This window comes from Branchiostoma belcheri, unplaced genomic scaffold (genome assembly GCF_001625305.1).
Source record: "Branchiostoma belcheri isolate BF01 breed outbred unplaced genomic scaffold, Haploidv18h27 scaffold89, whole genome shotgun sequence".
Taxonomy (NCBI): Eukaryota; Metazoa; Chordata; class Leptocardii; order Amphioxiformes; family Branchiostomatidae; genus Branchiostoma; species Branchiostoma belcheri.
In genome coordinates, this window is record NW_017804564.1 from 424,889 (window position 1) to 440,489 (window position 15,601).

At 40.8% G+C, this 15,601-nt stretch overlaps 2 protein-coding genes across 2 annotated transcripts in view; one reads left to right on the forward strand and one right to left on the reverse strand.

Annotated features, from left to right (window-relative positions):
* Positions 1-3,482: 3,482 nt before the first annotated feature.
* Positions 3,483-13,744, reverse strand: LOC109487543 (dnaJ homolog subfamily C member 11-like). The gene is made up of 17 exons (XM_019791558.1): positions 13,603-13,744; positions 11,169-11,298; positions 10,640-10,812; positions 10,187-10,257; positions 8,827-9,001; positions 8,384-8,451; positions 8,178-8,242; positions 7,856-7,980; positions 7,297-7,382; positions 6,799-6,915; positions 6,163-6,318; positions 5,811-5,880; positions 5,547-5,604; positions 5,337-5,388; positions 5,050-5,140; positions 4,524-4,653; positions 3,483-4,089 (listed from the first exon to the last, which is right to left on the reverse strand). Exons 1-17 carry the CDS (start codon positions 13,741-13,743, stop codon positions 4,064-4,066), a joined length of 1,734 nt encoding a protein of 577 aa, XP_019647117.1. The 5' UTR covers position 13,744; the 3' UTR covers positions 3,483-4,063.
* Positions 13,726-15,601, forward strand: part of LOC109487504 (26S proteasome non-ATPase regulatory subunit 2-like) — a 16,726-nt gene continuing 14,850 nt past the window's right edge. The window contains exons 1-2 of the mRNA XM_019791499.1: positions 13,726-13,843; positions 14,390-14,446. The gene's annotated coding sequence lies outside the window, so the exon portion shown is untranslated. The remainder of the gene's footprint in view (positions 13,844-14,389; positions 14,447-15,601) is intronic.

Sequence of the window (15,601 nt, forward strand, 5' to 3'; positions counted from 1 at the left end):
GCACAGTTCAGCGACCCCACGGCTGCGCTGGTCGGGTCGTCGCTACGGCAACACGTGGAGACCAACGCCCGGCAACTGCAGAGACAACGGTTATTACCCAGTGACAGCGGGAACCCGAAGGAGGTTTCGGTCGCGAATTCTCTGTCGTCGGCTTTCACCGCGGTGAATTCTACGAGCTCGCTATCCAAGCCGATGTTGTGACTTTATTAGTCTAGAAACTTAAGTTAGACTTAGTAATGCATTAAAGTAGTGATTGTGACACTAATGACATCAAAATAAAACAATTTATGATATGTACAATTCTCTGTAACTGCAATGATTATTAAGGACTGGTTGCTTCTCAAAAGAATGTTTTCTGCGAGCCAAGGTGCTAGGTTCAGAATTAACTGCCATGCTCACTGTGGCGTCATTATACATGTACATGTACATGAAGGCAGGAATTAAGAACTGGACGATTGATTTGTAATATCTGAAGTTTCATGTACATGTCCTCATTGAATAAAACTTGTTACAGTTGCATGAATGTGTTCAGGAAATGAAACAGCTGTATTTTGGTGTCATTGGTGTCACATGCACTAACTTTTATCTTTCTCCAAAATTGTCACAAATTTAACTGAAGTTCAACACAGAAAAAGACTTTCAGTAAATTTTGATTATTGAGCCATTGAATGAGTCACATGATCCTATAGTGAAATGTCCTGCAAAAAAATGGGTCATTCGTACTGAAGAAGACTGTTGTGTCAGAAATAGATTGATCAGAACTGGAGTCTTTGTTTCATGAGATCAAAGTTAAAATTTGTGACAATGTTGCATAATAACTTCTTGTAAGTCTTGCCACTTTGGTCACTCGAGAAAACGTAAGACAATAAATAATGAAGTCTGTATAGTATACTAGAGTTTAATACAATACAGATGCATGTGTAAAAAAAAAAAAAATGTGTTGATATGCTGTATTATATATGCAAATGTAGTCTAGCTACAGTTAATAATTCCAAGGCCCAGGCTGGCTTAGTTTCTTAGTCAAGATATAAGAAAAGCCCATTCTCACTTATTTTGTAGTATAACTATGCACACAACAACAGTAACTTGTGCTTGTATTGCAGATATGTCAATTTAAAGGTGGCTGTGTAATTAAGTGACAGTGCTCTTATCTATAATTGGCATAATCAGACTGTAGATATACCGAAACATGGCTTTTTAAAAACAGATTGGCTCAGTGCAAGGCCATGAGACGACCTAGGCACTGAACTAAGTACAGGTTACTGGAACAGCATACATATGTATGTTTATAAGTCAGAAATGCCAATACTGAAGACAAGCTAGACTCACTGAGAGTGGGGAATAACTGACTCAAAATGGTTACACGGGAACATTCCCTGTCCTAATTCAATTGATTTAAAATCCCACTTCAGTAGCCACGTCATGTTGCAATACATGTGCATTTGTATCATGGAGACTAGCATGTTGTAAGAAAAAAATCAAAACATAATATTGATGGGCAGTTACTGTAGTTATGTGAAGTCAAATTGTATCATGAATCATGTAAATCTGGTTCATTTGGCCAGAAACTTGACGAATGTATATGACCTTTTTTTTGTGACTAAGTGCTTAGTTCAATGCAATGGACAATACTGCAATTCTATCAAGTTGAACCCAGTGCCAATAGGATTCCCATTGCAAACTCATCACTGCATTGTCTTAACTTTTACAACTGCCAATTGTTTCAACTGCAAATTACAACACAGTGAGCCCCCCCCCCTTTCCACTGCAACATCTAGTCCCCACAAACTTGTATACTAGCTGTACTGTAGTTTGCTGGTACAATGTATGTAGAGCATTGGCACAGCCTGTATCATGTAAAACTGCAAACAAAGGCTGGTGTGTAATAAAATCATGCCAGATGCAATCAGTGTTTTACACATTGTGGAAAGTCCGAGACGTTTTGGTTTTCGAGACAATTTGTTAAAGTCATCAACTTAAAGTTTAAGAAAGCTGGTTTCAGAAGTCTGGAATAAAGAAGTTGACTTCTTTACGTCTAGCTTACAAAGGTGGTAGTTGTTGCATTACTTAGAATATAATAAAGATACAAATATTACTTGTTTGTATGATCATGTTATTGATAGGTTGTGATACTGAAGTTTTATACAGTTGGGACTAAGGTTAGGCTACAATTATATGTTTTATGTTGGATGACATTTTTTCAAAGGATTTCTAGGACAACTGTATACATAACCAGAGTTATAGTCACTGTTTATTCATGAAAATGGTGAAGTGTAGGTGTTTTGTACTTGTATATTAGAAATAGCAGAACAATCAGTTTCTTTTATATCAAGCAATTTGTACATACAGGCCAGATGGAATGTAGTGTTACAGAACCTGTAAAAATAAGCAAGCTTGATCCACACCTATGAAATGCCATTTTGAATCGCTTAAAAAATTACAAATTAAAAAAAAAAAGCTTCTGTAGACCTTCAAAATTTATTTTCATACTATGGAAGAGTCTGGCTATTAGTAACCATTTTTTTTCTTTTTCGAAACTCTAAGGGACTGGAAGAAGCAACAAATTTAAATTGGATTTACACAATGTTATAGATCCAGCTACTTAGTACTTAATGATTATTATATTCTTCATCTCTTCTCACTGTCATTTTTATGAGCTTTTTTTGGATATCATTATGTATATAAAATATGCAGCTATAGTGTACTTCTATTGCCAGCTTAGTTTGGTACTTGTTTAGACCATGTTTATCTGAATTGTGTCCATGAATCCTTGGCTAAAACTCTTGTTAACAAGTTTAGGAGCAGCTACAGAAAATAAATACAGTACAAAGATGTTACTGTACACATGTGTAGTTTTTATGGTGTGCAATAGCTCAACTGGTAGAGTGCTCGCTTTGTAACCGGGAGGTCGTGAGTTCAAACCCCGGCCGGGTCATACCAAAGACTTTAAAAATTAAACACACTTCTTTCTGAATCTCTGCTTAGCACTCAGCACATATGAGAAAGAGTGCATTACCAGCAGACTAGCCCCCTGCAGTAGTGCATTGCACAATTGTGTGGCCCAAGGGCTACGAAATGGAGATGGGCACCACCCTACGCTTGGGTAAGAGCACGGGAGACCACTTCATCCACACAGCTCCTACAGATCATGATGGGGTGCGCCTGGCTCATTACTACCTGGTTATCCTGTACGGCCAGCAGGGCCCATCTGTCCACAGGGACAGAATCCTGCACCACTATGACTTGGCCCAGCAGACTGAGAGGAACAGGCTGCCTGTGTTCGCACTACATGTATACCCAGTCCCTAGTTCCACAAAACTACAAGCTAAGATGGTGTATGATCGAGTCATGGGGAATCCGATTACTATGGAACATGTGTGTAAGACAAGTTGATCAACTTTCAGTAACTGTTATCATTTGGCTTTCTGCTGAAGATATGAGAGAATCCTGTCCCACCAGGCTTTGTTTTACATTTTAATCTTCTAAGAATAATAGGAGAGTTGGCGACTCAACTTTGTATAATGAAGGAAAAATGTTAAATTTTGTCAAACACAACATGTACATGACTGTATGGCATTGAATTTGTTTAATACACGATATTTGCACCAGTACAGACAAGTTTAACAAGTTTGAAAAGAGTTTGAGAACTAATAAAAAGCAACACAGCTTTTAAATAACTTTGTTTTGGAACATTCTATTCACATGATGAATAACATGGGAAACGACCTACATGTATATAATATCACTAGTACATACTATGCTGTATGTACTTAGCATTTTACACAATGCATGATGTGACAGAATTTAACAATATAGAACTTAGTTTACATAATATTTCTGTCAATATTACTGTAAGAAAAGTTTGAGAGAAAGAGGTATGTTTTTCACTCAATATTCCAAAATGAATCTCATTATCATTACGAGCTACATTGTTAGTGAAGAAATGGTGTGACATGATTGGGGCAGGAGGCCCAACCAGCCGCTGATAGTCAGCAACAGTTACTGTGTAACATAGGCTGCTACATGTATTTTGCTTCTAGCTACAGTCTTGTTTGGACGTCTGCTAGCTGGGGTCGGGAATTCTGTGAGCTGAAATAGAGCAAGTAGCAACAATTAGATCTTTGATGTTAAGTTATAAGGCAGAAAAGCTATCAGACTGTAGTGACTGCAATCTACCTGCCTTATATATCTGTCAGATTTACAACAAAAGATTTGTAAGAGTGATTATAAACTTAAAAAATAAAGAAAAAGTTGTTACTCAAGCAACTGGATAGATTTCCAAAACTGTCACATATGTTTGTTGTAAGTAGAATCCACTAGATACAGTCACTGACGAAAAGTAGTGGATCATCCAATGCTACTTGAAACATCTAACGATTTTTAAAACCCATCTGGACCAAGTGAAAGTTTAAAATTTCTTGTGTTAGAAACTAATTAGAAAACATTAGAAATATGATTAAAAACCCACGTGGTGACTTGGAATGGACCCTAACATATATGATTAAGAACACGACTTGACTCACATTGTTTGGGAATTCTGAGCGGCTGGTCATCCTCGACCGTGACCTCGTGCATGACACTGTGGAACTTGTACACGACCCTCAGACTCTTCTCCTCACCCACAGCTGGGTCGTAGAACCCGGGTAACCCAGCCTGGGGACAGAACAAACCCACGTGCATGGGGGAGTCAGTGTACACTCAAACAGGCATGCACACACACACACAGACACACACATGGACACGCACATACACGGACACACACACACACACAAACACACACACACATACACACACACACACACACACACACATGCACAGACACGGACACACACACATGAACACATACACACACTCACATGGACACAGGCACACACACACACACACGGACGCACACACACAGACAGACAACATGGACACACATGCACACAACACACACACATGGACACGCACATACACGGACACACACACACACACACACACACAAGAACTACTTTTCAGTAGCTTTTCTTTTGGACTGTAAGTTGTAACACATTGTACATTAGTCCATACCTTTGAGGTCTCAGTGAGGATGAGCTTACTGTCCTTGACCTGACACTGCAGCGGAACTGTCACGTCAATCACCTTCCCAGGCTCCGCCCCTCTGCAAGTTACCATGGCAACCATCAAATTATGGGTCAATATATACAATAAATCATGCATACATGTATGGTGCTTTTAAAATAATAGTTTTAACATTCTGTAAACTTTTAAGACTAAAACATCTGGTAAAAGTATGAAATTGTGATAATGTTTATAGTACGCTGTTCTGCAGTGAACTGCATTGACCGTGTACTTACCTGTTCTCACTGGCAACCAGTTTCCCATACCAGGCACTCAGAATGACAAGGCCTGCAGGAATACATTAAACAAGTCTTCACTTTTCTGGCCAAAATGTTAGTGGACAAATTATTAAATCATTTCTATGTAGCTGCAAATGCAAGACTTTAGTGTTGACTGATCAAAACTGAATACTATAAAAAAAAATTAAGACTTAAGTGGTGACAAACCTTGTTTTGCCTCCTCAGCTTCTACTATCCTCTGTACTGTCGCCTGCATTAACCTCACCTGCAGCACAAAGATGTAAAGGAGAGAATGAAGCTACTATGTCCAGACAAACAGAGAAACAATCTGTACTCAATAGTAGTTAGTACAATTTGTTGCCCCAGATTCCAAAACCTGCTCCTGAAACTATTGGATTCCACAGCGAATGAAGGAATGAATGAATGAGTGATGATTGCTAACCAGGTACCGTACATGTACATTGTACTTACAGCTGATTCTGCTTCTCTCTTCTTCTCCAGTGTCTCCTTCATGCTGGATTCCTTCTTCTTCTCCAAATCTCTGAAAAACGAAGAAAAGAGTAGGTGTTACTAAGCTCATGTGTAAAATGGGTACCTGACTTTGGTTAGGGATGTAAAAGGCAGTGGAAGGAGAGGGATGGGCTCTGCCTTCCAATACCATGCCCTAGCCACAGTGGATCAACAACTCACTGCCCCTGAGGCCTCAAAACAAAACAAAGGCTATGCAACTGCTTTTACCTTTTTCATTTCACCAGTAAACAATAAAATTATTGCCAAATTGAATTTCGAGTCCAGAAGATGTACTTCTAGGATAATTCCTTACTCTTCCTTCTGTCTCCTGAGGAATGGGTCCATGACGAGTTTCTTTAGTGCGAAGTAGACGAGGACGGGAACGACGGAGCCGTAGAACACGGCGTTGGGCGCAATCTCGTGGCACAGGTGGATCGGGAACAGGTACGTCTGGTTCGCTCGGTTCAACCTGGGGAAACAAAAGACAGGCTGAATAAAAGCTCTCAACAGGAACCATGCAGCTCCATATGTCTTACTGAGGGACGACTGCGTGTGAGAGATGTCGGTTAGCTTGAGGAATGGATCCCCTATACTTATACTGTGGAAACACACGAGTTGGAGATTTGAACTATGCCATTTTATTAGTATGTGTACACATCAGTATATGTAGCACATCTTTGTTTTGTTTGCTTATATTGAGCCCTTATTTCTCTGGTCTCAAGTCAGCAGAATGTACTTTGTCTGCACAAAATTTTTATTTTTCACAGATTACGTCAGACAAGATCGTTTTCGTGCAATTCAATAAACGGCGATTCATTAAATAAACTAAACTTGTGTCCAAGCTTTGTAACCTATGGTAAAAATCATCCGCCATTGTTAAAAGCAAGATTGCATACTAGTTCCATGGAGGCTAAAAGTACATACTAGTAATGCACACTCAGATACTTACTTGACTTTGACCATGACTCCCGTTGGTACCCCGACAGACACAAACGCGCCCAGTCGACTGTGTGTGCTGATCTTCTTCTCTCCTCCATACTCTACCATCGCTCCAAACGTCCCTGCTCTGTAAATAATTTAGAAACATGTCAACATCAACAATAACTATCTCAGTTTGATACAAATAAGGAGAGCTTGTAGTTAGGGCTATAATTGACTTAGATTCTAATCCCTTCCTGGCCCCAATGTATTTCCTCACTCAACTCTGGAAAAACTATGTACCTAGACATGGTTAGGGTCTTCCGGAGGCTTTTTGTTTGAAGACAGCCACACCTCGAGCACATTAAAGATCCCACCACACTTACTGAAAAGAGTAGGGGTCCATCCCCGTGTGAGTGGTTCAAACCTTACAGTCTGGTCTTACACAGCTTGTACTTACTCTACAAACCTGGTGTGTTGTGTCTAAAGGCAGTTTACTGGTTGTGCGAAACAAAAAACAGGTCCTTACTTGGCGGCCACCTTGAAGTTTGACTCGTCCTCATCCTGTAGTTTGTAGGTATAGGTGGCAAACAGGTAACACACGGGGATGCCCAGCTGGAACATAGCAACAGTATCATAGCAACAGTATCATAGCAACAGTAACTTAGCAACAGTAACTTAGCAACAGTAACATAGCAACAGGTAACACACAGGGATGCCCAGCTGAAATACAACAACGGAAAACATGTCAGCAAAAGAGCTGTGTATGGGTGTATAAAACTTGCCTCTCAAAATTCTGCTGCGTACTGTCTGTACCAACCACTCAAGAGACTTAAACAAAATGGTCACAGTGAGTCACCACTAACCAAAGACTTGGGATCTGAATCTGTATCCGCATAAACGGTATAATTATAACCGCCCTTCGGCGTAACACACCAGCTTCACAGGCATGCAACACAGCGGCAGCTGGCTACATTATACCAAACGACTTGCTACACCTAACCCTTGAACATCTGACTCTAAACATTGGAGTAATGAAGGAAATGACAAATATAATCTAGGACGAACAATGAAAGAAACTTAATTACCTGTACAGTAGCGCTAAACGAGCTAGCAGGAGTTGTCCTGACGACCTGAGTGCTGATACTAGAGGCCATGCCCCACCTCCACACCAGGTAACCTGCCGTGTTCTTATCCAACTGTCGACAAACAACTGAGGGAGAAACATTTTACACAAATGAAACATTTGTTAACTGATTGATGGTGCATTTTTCTAAAATGCTCAAATTGTGGCTCCAAATAAAGTCAATCTTTTCCCATCCATGCGCTGTCAACCTGCCAACAACAAGAAACACACACACCAACAGCTTAGCTACTTTAACTGTACCCAGAAGTACAAAAAAAAATTACCTGTGTTTAGTCCAGGTCTGAATCCCCTGGGTGTGGACTGTAGCACACCTGATACCTGGCCCCAACTGTAAAATGACAAACAACATGGTACAGTTAGTTAATTTCTCATGGCAAGGAGGTGTTTGCAGTTAGAACAAACATAATTCAAGTATTAGATGAGAGCTCTGATTTCTTGTTTTGATATGTATAAAACCATAACGCCTTACCAGCCTTTAGATATAACTCTGTAGCCTTTCAGGCCCCAAAACAGCCCCTCTCCTGCTCCAACTTCAAACTGGAATGGGAAAAACAAGAAAATCCTCTAAACAACTCTTCACACAAACATTGCCATAAAAAAGTGAATCAGACTTTCAGAGACAAATATTGAAAATTACCGGATCTGTTCCAGAGGAGTTGTCAAAAAGGCTTTATTATTTAGCAAACACTTTAAGAACTAGAAAACAACTAAACTATAATTTTAAAAGAAGATATGCACACGTCAATACTTTCATTATGTTCTCGGAGCCATAGAATCATCCCTCCTGAAGAAAGTTGATGGAAGAGGAACCAAAAATTTGAGGTGAGCTGTGTTTGCTCATAAAATTTCACTATGGGATTTAATAATTACACAGATGAGCCTTCATGCTAATATATGATAACACACACACACCTCTGCCCATCCCTGGTCTGACGTGATCCTGCGCAGGGAACAGTTAACAGTGCCCCCTCCCATCCCGTTCTGGGACTGCAGGCTGCCGGACAGGGCGGCCGTGTCCTTACTGGTGAGAGGCATGTCCACAGACTGGGAGATGGACATCTGGGAAATCTCAACTCGAGGAAACCTCCTGAGGAAGAGACACATTTTAAGTTTAACCTTCTAATTGTACTGAGGTCTGCAGATTTTTTGCATATAATGTGGCTAAGTTGTATGAGGTTAGTTTTGAAAATAATTTTGAAAGTACATGTAGAGCAGACTTGTGTATTATTCATGATTATGACTGGAACTTGAAAATACACACATACAGGAACTTCAGAGCTATTGAACATATCTCATATAACATATCTCAAAATATTAACCATATATTATAATTTTTTAAGCAACCATGAAAGTTATGGAAAAAGTTGCAGTGCCAGGAATCACCAACATTTTAATCACACACTATGGCAGTGGCATGTCACAGGAGGCCATTTTCCTCTGGTCAACCCACAATCAGTTTATATGATCAGCAATTTCAGATGCTACTTGTGGTTCCTTTATAGTGTCCTTGAAAGTGAATCAAATGACCAATGTAGATTCTGGTAATACATCTAACTACATTGACCAATGTAATTTAAAGTTAATGATATCAATCACTACAGGATGCCATTTTTCTTTACTCCAGTCAGAATGAGTTTTGAAACCACCAACATCTATTTGTGATTCAGTGTGGAACATCAGGGCAGACATGGTGGTGCCTGGAGGTCATCAGAGGTCAGGGGGAAGGGAAGAAGGTTAATTGAGTTATCCATGGGAGGTGCACTCCTGTATTCCAAGGTCACTGGAGACAAATGTTCAAGGTCATAGGGTCAACTGGAATGGAAAACTACCAAGGACAGAATGTAACAGTCGTCTTTGGGAAGGTCAAGCCCGGATGGGAACAACAATATGGAATACTGTATTATGATTCATGAAAACTTACTGTGGCTTGATCTATCTGTATCTATTTGAATACATGTATTTGAATGTAAACAATTCTTCTGCCGTGACCTGTAATTACCCCTTTTGGGATATATACGTACAAAAATTCATTTGCTAATTCATTCATTTATGTTTGTATTACAGATATTCAGATTCAGCTTATATTGATACTGGCATTGGTATATGTTCATTGGATTTACATGTAGTTGTGACAGCAGATTTTTATAGTTATACACCATTCAGAATGGCTTTTGACATTGACATTCATGATATGATGTGAATGAATAAATAACAGAAGGTACGATGTAAAACTTTGAACATAAACTAAGATATCTAATCATCAAGCTCTTACCTTTCTTCCTCTTCATAAGCATCATACGGATCAAAGACATCAGTAGCATCAACTTTCACACTGATGGTGCCCTGGGGACAAGTGTTTAAAACTTTTACTAACAAAATTACATTCATGATTGACAAGAGTTGGAGATGTTGGGAACTTTTATTGATCCATTTATTTATCTATTGATGACAATTTTCAACAGTGGATGGTATGGTGGAACAGGTTGTTCAAGAACCATTTTTAAGGCCACTATACCAAACTGTGATGGGCAGTCAGGATCAATCTATTGCCAATCTATGGGGCTTACTTTCATGCACATGTACCTAAAATGCACCATACTGCACACACACACACACACACACTTCTGAAAAACACCCTAAAAATTGGCGTAACACACCAGCTTCACAGGCATGCAGCACAGCGGCAGCTAGCTATTTAACTTCAAACCATGAACAGTTTATACACCTTAGGGTTAGCCCTCTGCTGTAACCTGCGCTCCTCTCTCTCCTTCTGTAGTCTCTCGTACTCCTCGCGTATCTCCTGAGGCGTGCGTGTCCGCGGCACCACGTCCCACTCCACATCCAGACCCTTCTTACCGTAGATGTCATAGATCGTCCTCTGCTGGGGGTCACTCAGAACTAGGGAAATAAACGAATATTTTGGTTAATATTTGGATAATCTTTAGCAATTCCCTTAGCAGAGCAGGGCTCGAAAATTCATTTTTTATGAATACAAGGATGTGGGCAAAACCTTCTAACAAACCTTTTGACGCTTTTTACAGCTAGTATTATATAGCTAATTTAAAACATGTAATACAATCAAGGTTTTATTTCCGGTGCATTTTCAGACACCTAGTGGATAGAACCAGGCCAATTCCAAATGTAATGGCAGGGGTCTTCAACTTTGATGACATATTACCTGAGCATATGTGCAGTTCAAACTGTAAAGTACTAGTACAGTAGTAGCTTATGATAAAGATATGATTTTAACTAACCTTCATAAGCTCTGTGGACTTGGTTGAAGAGTTTTTCGGCTATCTGTTTGTCCTCCTCCTCCCTGTGTTTGTCAGGATGGTACACCATACACAGTCTTCTGTAGGCAGCTTTTAACTCATCCTGACTAGCCTGGGGAACATACATGTACATGTAGGTTAGAGTTAGCTAGCCTGGGGAACATACATGTACATGTAGGTTAGAGTTAGCTAGCCTGGGGAACATACATGTACATGTAGGTTAGAGTTAGCTAGCCTGGGGAACATACATGTACATGTACTAGTAGGTTATTGTCAGGATGGTACACCATACACAGTCTTCTGTAGGCTGCCTTCAACTCATCCTGACTAGCCTGGTGGTATCATGAATGATATTGTTGAGTGTTACAGGAACATACAGTATGCACATAATGTAACCATTGCTTAGCCGTGGCGACTCTTGATTCGGGCTTACGTAATGCAATGTAAGCCCGAATCAAGAGTCTCCACGGCTAACTAGGGCTGCGGACCGGTACACTGTACCGGTCCAATACCGTAAAAATCGTTTCGGTACAGGTCCAAAATACCGGATCATGAAGTAACGAGTATATACCGAAATAGCTAGTTTATTTTTTTTTATTTTATTTATTTAAATTGCAAACAATACAGTGCAATACAATGGAAGCCCTGGCAGCTGAGCTGATGTCGGGCCCCACGTTGTGAAATACATACATACATAACACAATAAAGTACGACTCACATACCCTACGATCCATAACCTAGACTAATGCAATGTATACAAAAAAGTAATAATAAATCAGTATGGTAGGAGGCCAGAGGTCATTCAAAATATATAATATTTACAAACATATATTGTTTTCAATATTTACAATGTTGTAGGAATAGATGGAAGGACTAAGAGTTATGTAATTAGAATCGGTTTGTTGATGAAATGTAAGTGTGAAGAGCGGCCAGAAGGTTTTGATCTGTAAGAGGGTCGTGACCTGGATAACCGTTGAGAAGGATGTTTGTAGAGAGGGGTCGATCTGTCAGGCGACATACTTCGGTGGCAAGTGTTTGCCGTGCGTCCTCGTACAGAGGGCAGCTGAGGAGAAAGTGTGCAACCGTCTCAGACGTGGCTCCACAGCTGCAGCTCCGAGAGGTGAGTTTGAACTTGGCGAGGGTAGAGTTCAGCTGGGACCAGTCAAGACGTAGTCTCGTGGTGAGGATGTTGTTCTGTCGGTCACCTAGCCTTCGGTACTTCTGATGATGGCGGGTAAATAGCTAGTTTACACCATGTATATGACTAAAGATAGGTAAATCCTACCACAAAGACGAAAAATTAGCACTGGAAAAGACGTAAACACCGTCGATTGATTTGAGATCCTCAGTCTCACGAGACATCGCGAGAGTGTGGCTGATCCAGGGTTGTGATTGGAAGATACTGACAAGTTGTCAACACTTTATTATTGTTTCTGTGTCATGATTGAAAAAGTGAAGAACACGTGTTAATTTGTCAAACTGTTCAGGTACAGGTACAGGTCCGGACCTGTACCTAAACCTCTGTACCGGTACCTGTACCTGTACCTGATGTTACGTTTAGGTACGCAGCCCTACGGCTAACCATTGCTGTGGTCTGAGGATTGCCTGCAGTGCTAGTACTGTGCCACACATGGACTTGTGAGTGCATTGCCTGATGTCAAGATACAGTAAACCTGCAGTTGTTTACTGATCAAAACATCAGTCATGATTTCTTTCCGGGTATACGGAAGTATTGTTTTGGGTGTCAGAGCTGTGGGTTTGTTTGTCTGTTTGTCCGTTGTTGGGTTGGGATAGCTCCTTATTACGGACTGATCTCTTCTTCTTCTTCGTCCTGGTGCCTAACCTCATTAAGTTGAGGGCTCAGGCACGGGGTCAGAGGATCATCCTAGGATACAGTGCAGGTTGTTGTGGCTGGCTGGTGACTGGCTTTGGCTACTCAATGGGCAGGGGTGCCCAAGATCTACAGAGTTTTCTCTCTATGGCAAAGCTGCGGCAAAGCTTACCACTTGTAAAACATACAGGTACCACGTACAGAAAGAGATATTCCAGTGGATTTCGTCACCCCACCCCTCCCACTTCATATGCAACGTCCAGAATTTCCCATAAAAAATTGACTGATGGTGGATTCTACACAGGTAACATTTTAGTGCTGAGCGTCCTTGCTAGCTGTGCAGCTACATGATATAATTTGTTGTCATTTAGTCCCAATCAAGCAAAGTACACAATTTCCCACACTCACAACATCACGTACTCAGTAGGTATAATTTCGTTACACAACCGTTATGCCTTAGGCGACCTCTCACTCCAAAACCTATTTGTGCATGCACCTATGGAGAAAGAATAGACATCGCAAATAACTGTATCTTTTCCTAAAAACCCTCCCGAGCTCTCCCACCCCCAAACCCTGCGGTCTCACCGTTCTGGGACAGTTTAGAAGCGAATAAAAGTCGTCCGAGTTGACGGGATCTTCATCTTCCATGGGCGCCGCCATTTTGGACCCGAAACTCCCATGCTGCCCCGCGCCGCGCGCACGCGCACTGACGACTCGGAACGCCATGGCGGACACCAAGAAAAAAACTCCCGAAACGGAGAAGAAAAAAGACGAGAAGAAAGAGACGAAAGACAAGAAGGAGAAGGAAGAGAAGGAGCCAGAACTGGTGAGGACATGTCTTAGACTTCTTAATTTGCTCGGTTAAATGTAAGGTTTCTTTGGGTGTTTTTCTGTGAAGCGCTCATACCGTTGTGTTGATTGCTGTGTCATTATGCCCCCCTCCCCCATGTGGGGTCTTTTCTGATGTTTTTGTGAAGTTCGCATGTGGATTTTATTTCAGCTTTGCACACATTTTGGAACAAATACGTGAAATTGTGGACAAGTATCCAAGTAACTTCTATAAAGATGTATATATTGGCATACTGATAGATAGACGGCAGATGAAGTTAAACTAGGTGCAACGATTCAGGTTACTGTTTTCTGCATATCATGCTGTACCCTTAATTTTTGTGAAACTGAAGAGAATGATCAAAAGTCCTTCTTTCTTTGAGAAGTAGGGTATATTACAGTGTTTTAATACAAAATAACAATTTAATAGGAGTCTATTTGGTATATGATATAATGCTAAAATATTACGGAATTAATAATAATATAGTATTTCCATATATTTATGAAAAAGAAAAAAATGACTGGATATATTCTTTTCCTGTAGTCTGAAGATGACAAACTGCTACAGGAGGAGCTGACTATGCTGGTGGAGAGGCTGGCGGTGAGTATTCTTTAAATCTTCTAGTTAGGGCTGGGTACCGGTTCAGCTGGACCTGTTTGGACCTGAACAACATTCAAGAACCGAGTCCAAAAAACCTAAACGCAAAAACCTGATCATCGGACCCGATGTACATATCTGTTAATTTTAGAGTACATTTTGGTAGATTGTACAGACATCTTTAGGTAATCTGGTCATGGCAAGTGAAAAAAATAACCATGAATTAAACTAGTTAAGCCTTAACCCATGTTTGTCTCTTTCTGTAACAGTGGGTTCCGTTTTAGGTTGACAAAAAAGTTCACGGACCAAAGGTTTGTGGTAGTACCGAGCGATAGATATCATCAAGGCATACACGTACTCAGGTAAATTGCTCCTACTACTGTACTTCACTATATTAGGTCCAGGTTTAGGTCCGGACCTGGACCTGATCCTCTGAACCTGATCCGGACCTGGACCTGAATTTTCTGAACCGGTACCCAGCCCTACTTCTAGTACATGTATGCCGTATACGTACTGGACACGTACACGTACTGGATATGTACTCTAACACAGAGAGAGGAGTACTAGTAACTGCAAAGTTGACTCTGACCCCCGGGATCGAACCCGCGCCGGCGTGGCAGCTCACAACCAGCTCACCAACCGATTAGGCCAAAAGGTCCAGCACTCATTGGGCCGGGCAGGTAATGACACCTATACAATGTATGTTGTTACAGGGCATTTTAGCACCTCATGGGGGGCATGATGTCCAGCCCTCATGCGATTGGTGGTGGTAGTGCAAGAAATTGAAAGTCTAACAGTGTGGTGCAGAAGAAAATGTGGCGCTTGCTATGTACAAGTTTGTCTTTCATTTGTTGTGTTGGATGGTAGGGCATTCGTATCGGAACCCATGGGTCCTGGGTTTTTCAATGCCACCGACATACCCCATACTGTGCCCTTGGCAAAGACACTTCACATAACTTCCCCTCAACATACCAAACAGTGTCCAGTTTAATTCCGGAATTCCAGTTTAATTCCGGACTAATTCCCATATCTCAGCACGTAACCTTACATCTAGATGGGCTAATATTCTAAGATATAGGTAAAATGATATAAAGAAATACATAGTAGCCATCAGTGACCCCTTGGAAATTAACCCAATTCTGCAGAATTCTGGAGGAA

Coding starts and splice junctions, on each gene's coding strand:
- LOC109487543 (XM_019791558.1), bottom strand. CDS start 13,743: ATGGCGTTCCGAGTCGTCAGTGCGCGTGCGCGCGGCGCGGGGCAGCAT. Junction 8,452..8,826: donor CAGACCAGGGATGGGCAGAG/GTGTGTGTGTGT, acceptor TTCCCATTCCAG/TTTGAAGTTGGAGCAGGAGA. Junction 7,981..8,177: donor CAGACCTGGACTAAACACAG/GTAATTTTTTTT, acceptor TTTCTCCCTCAG/TTGTTTGTCGACAGTTGGAT.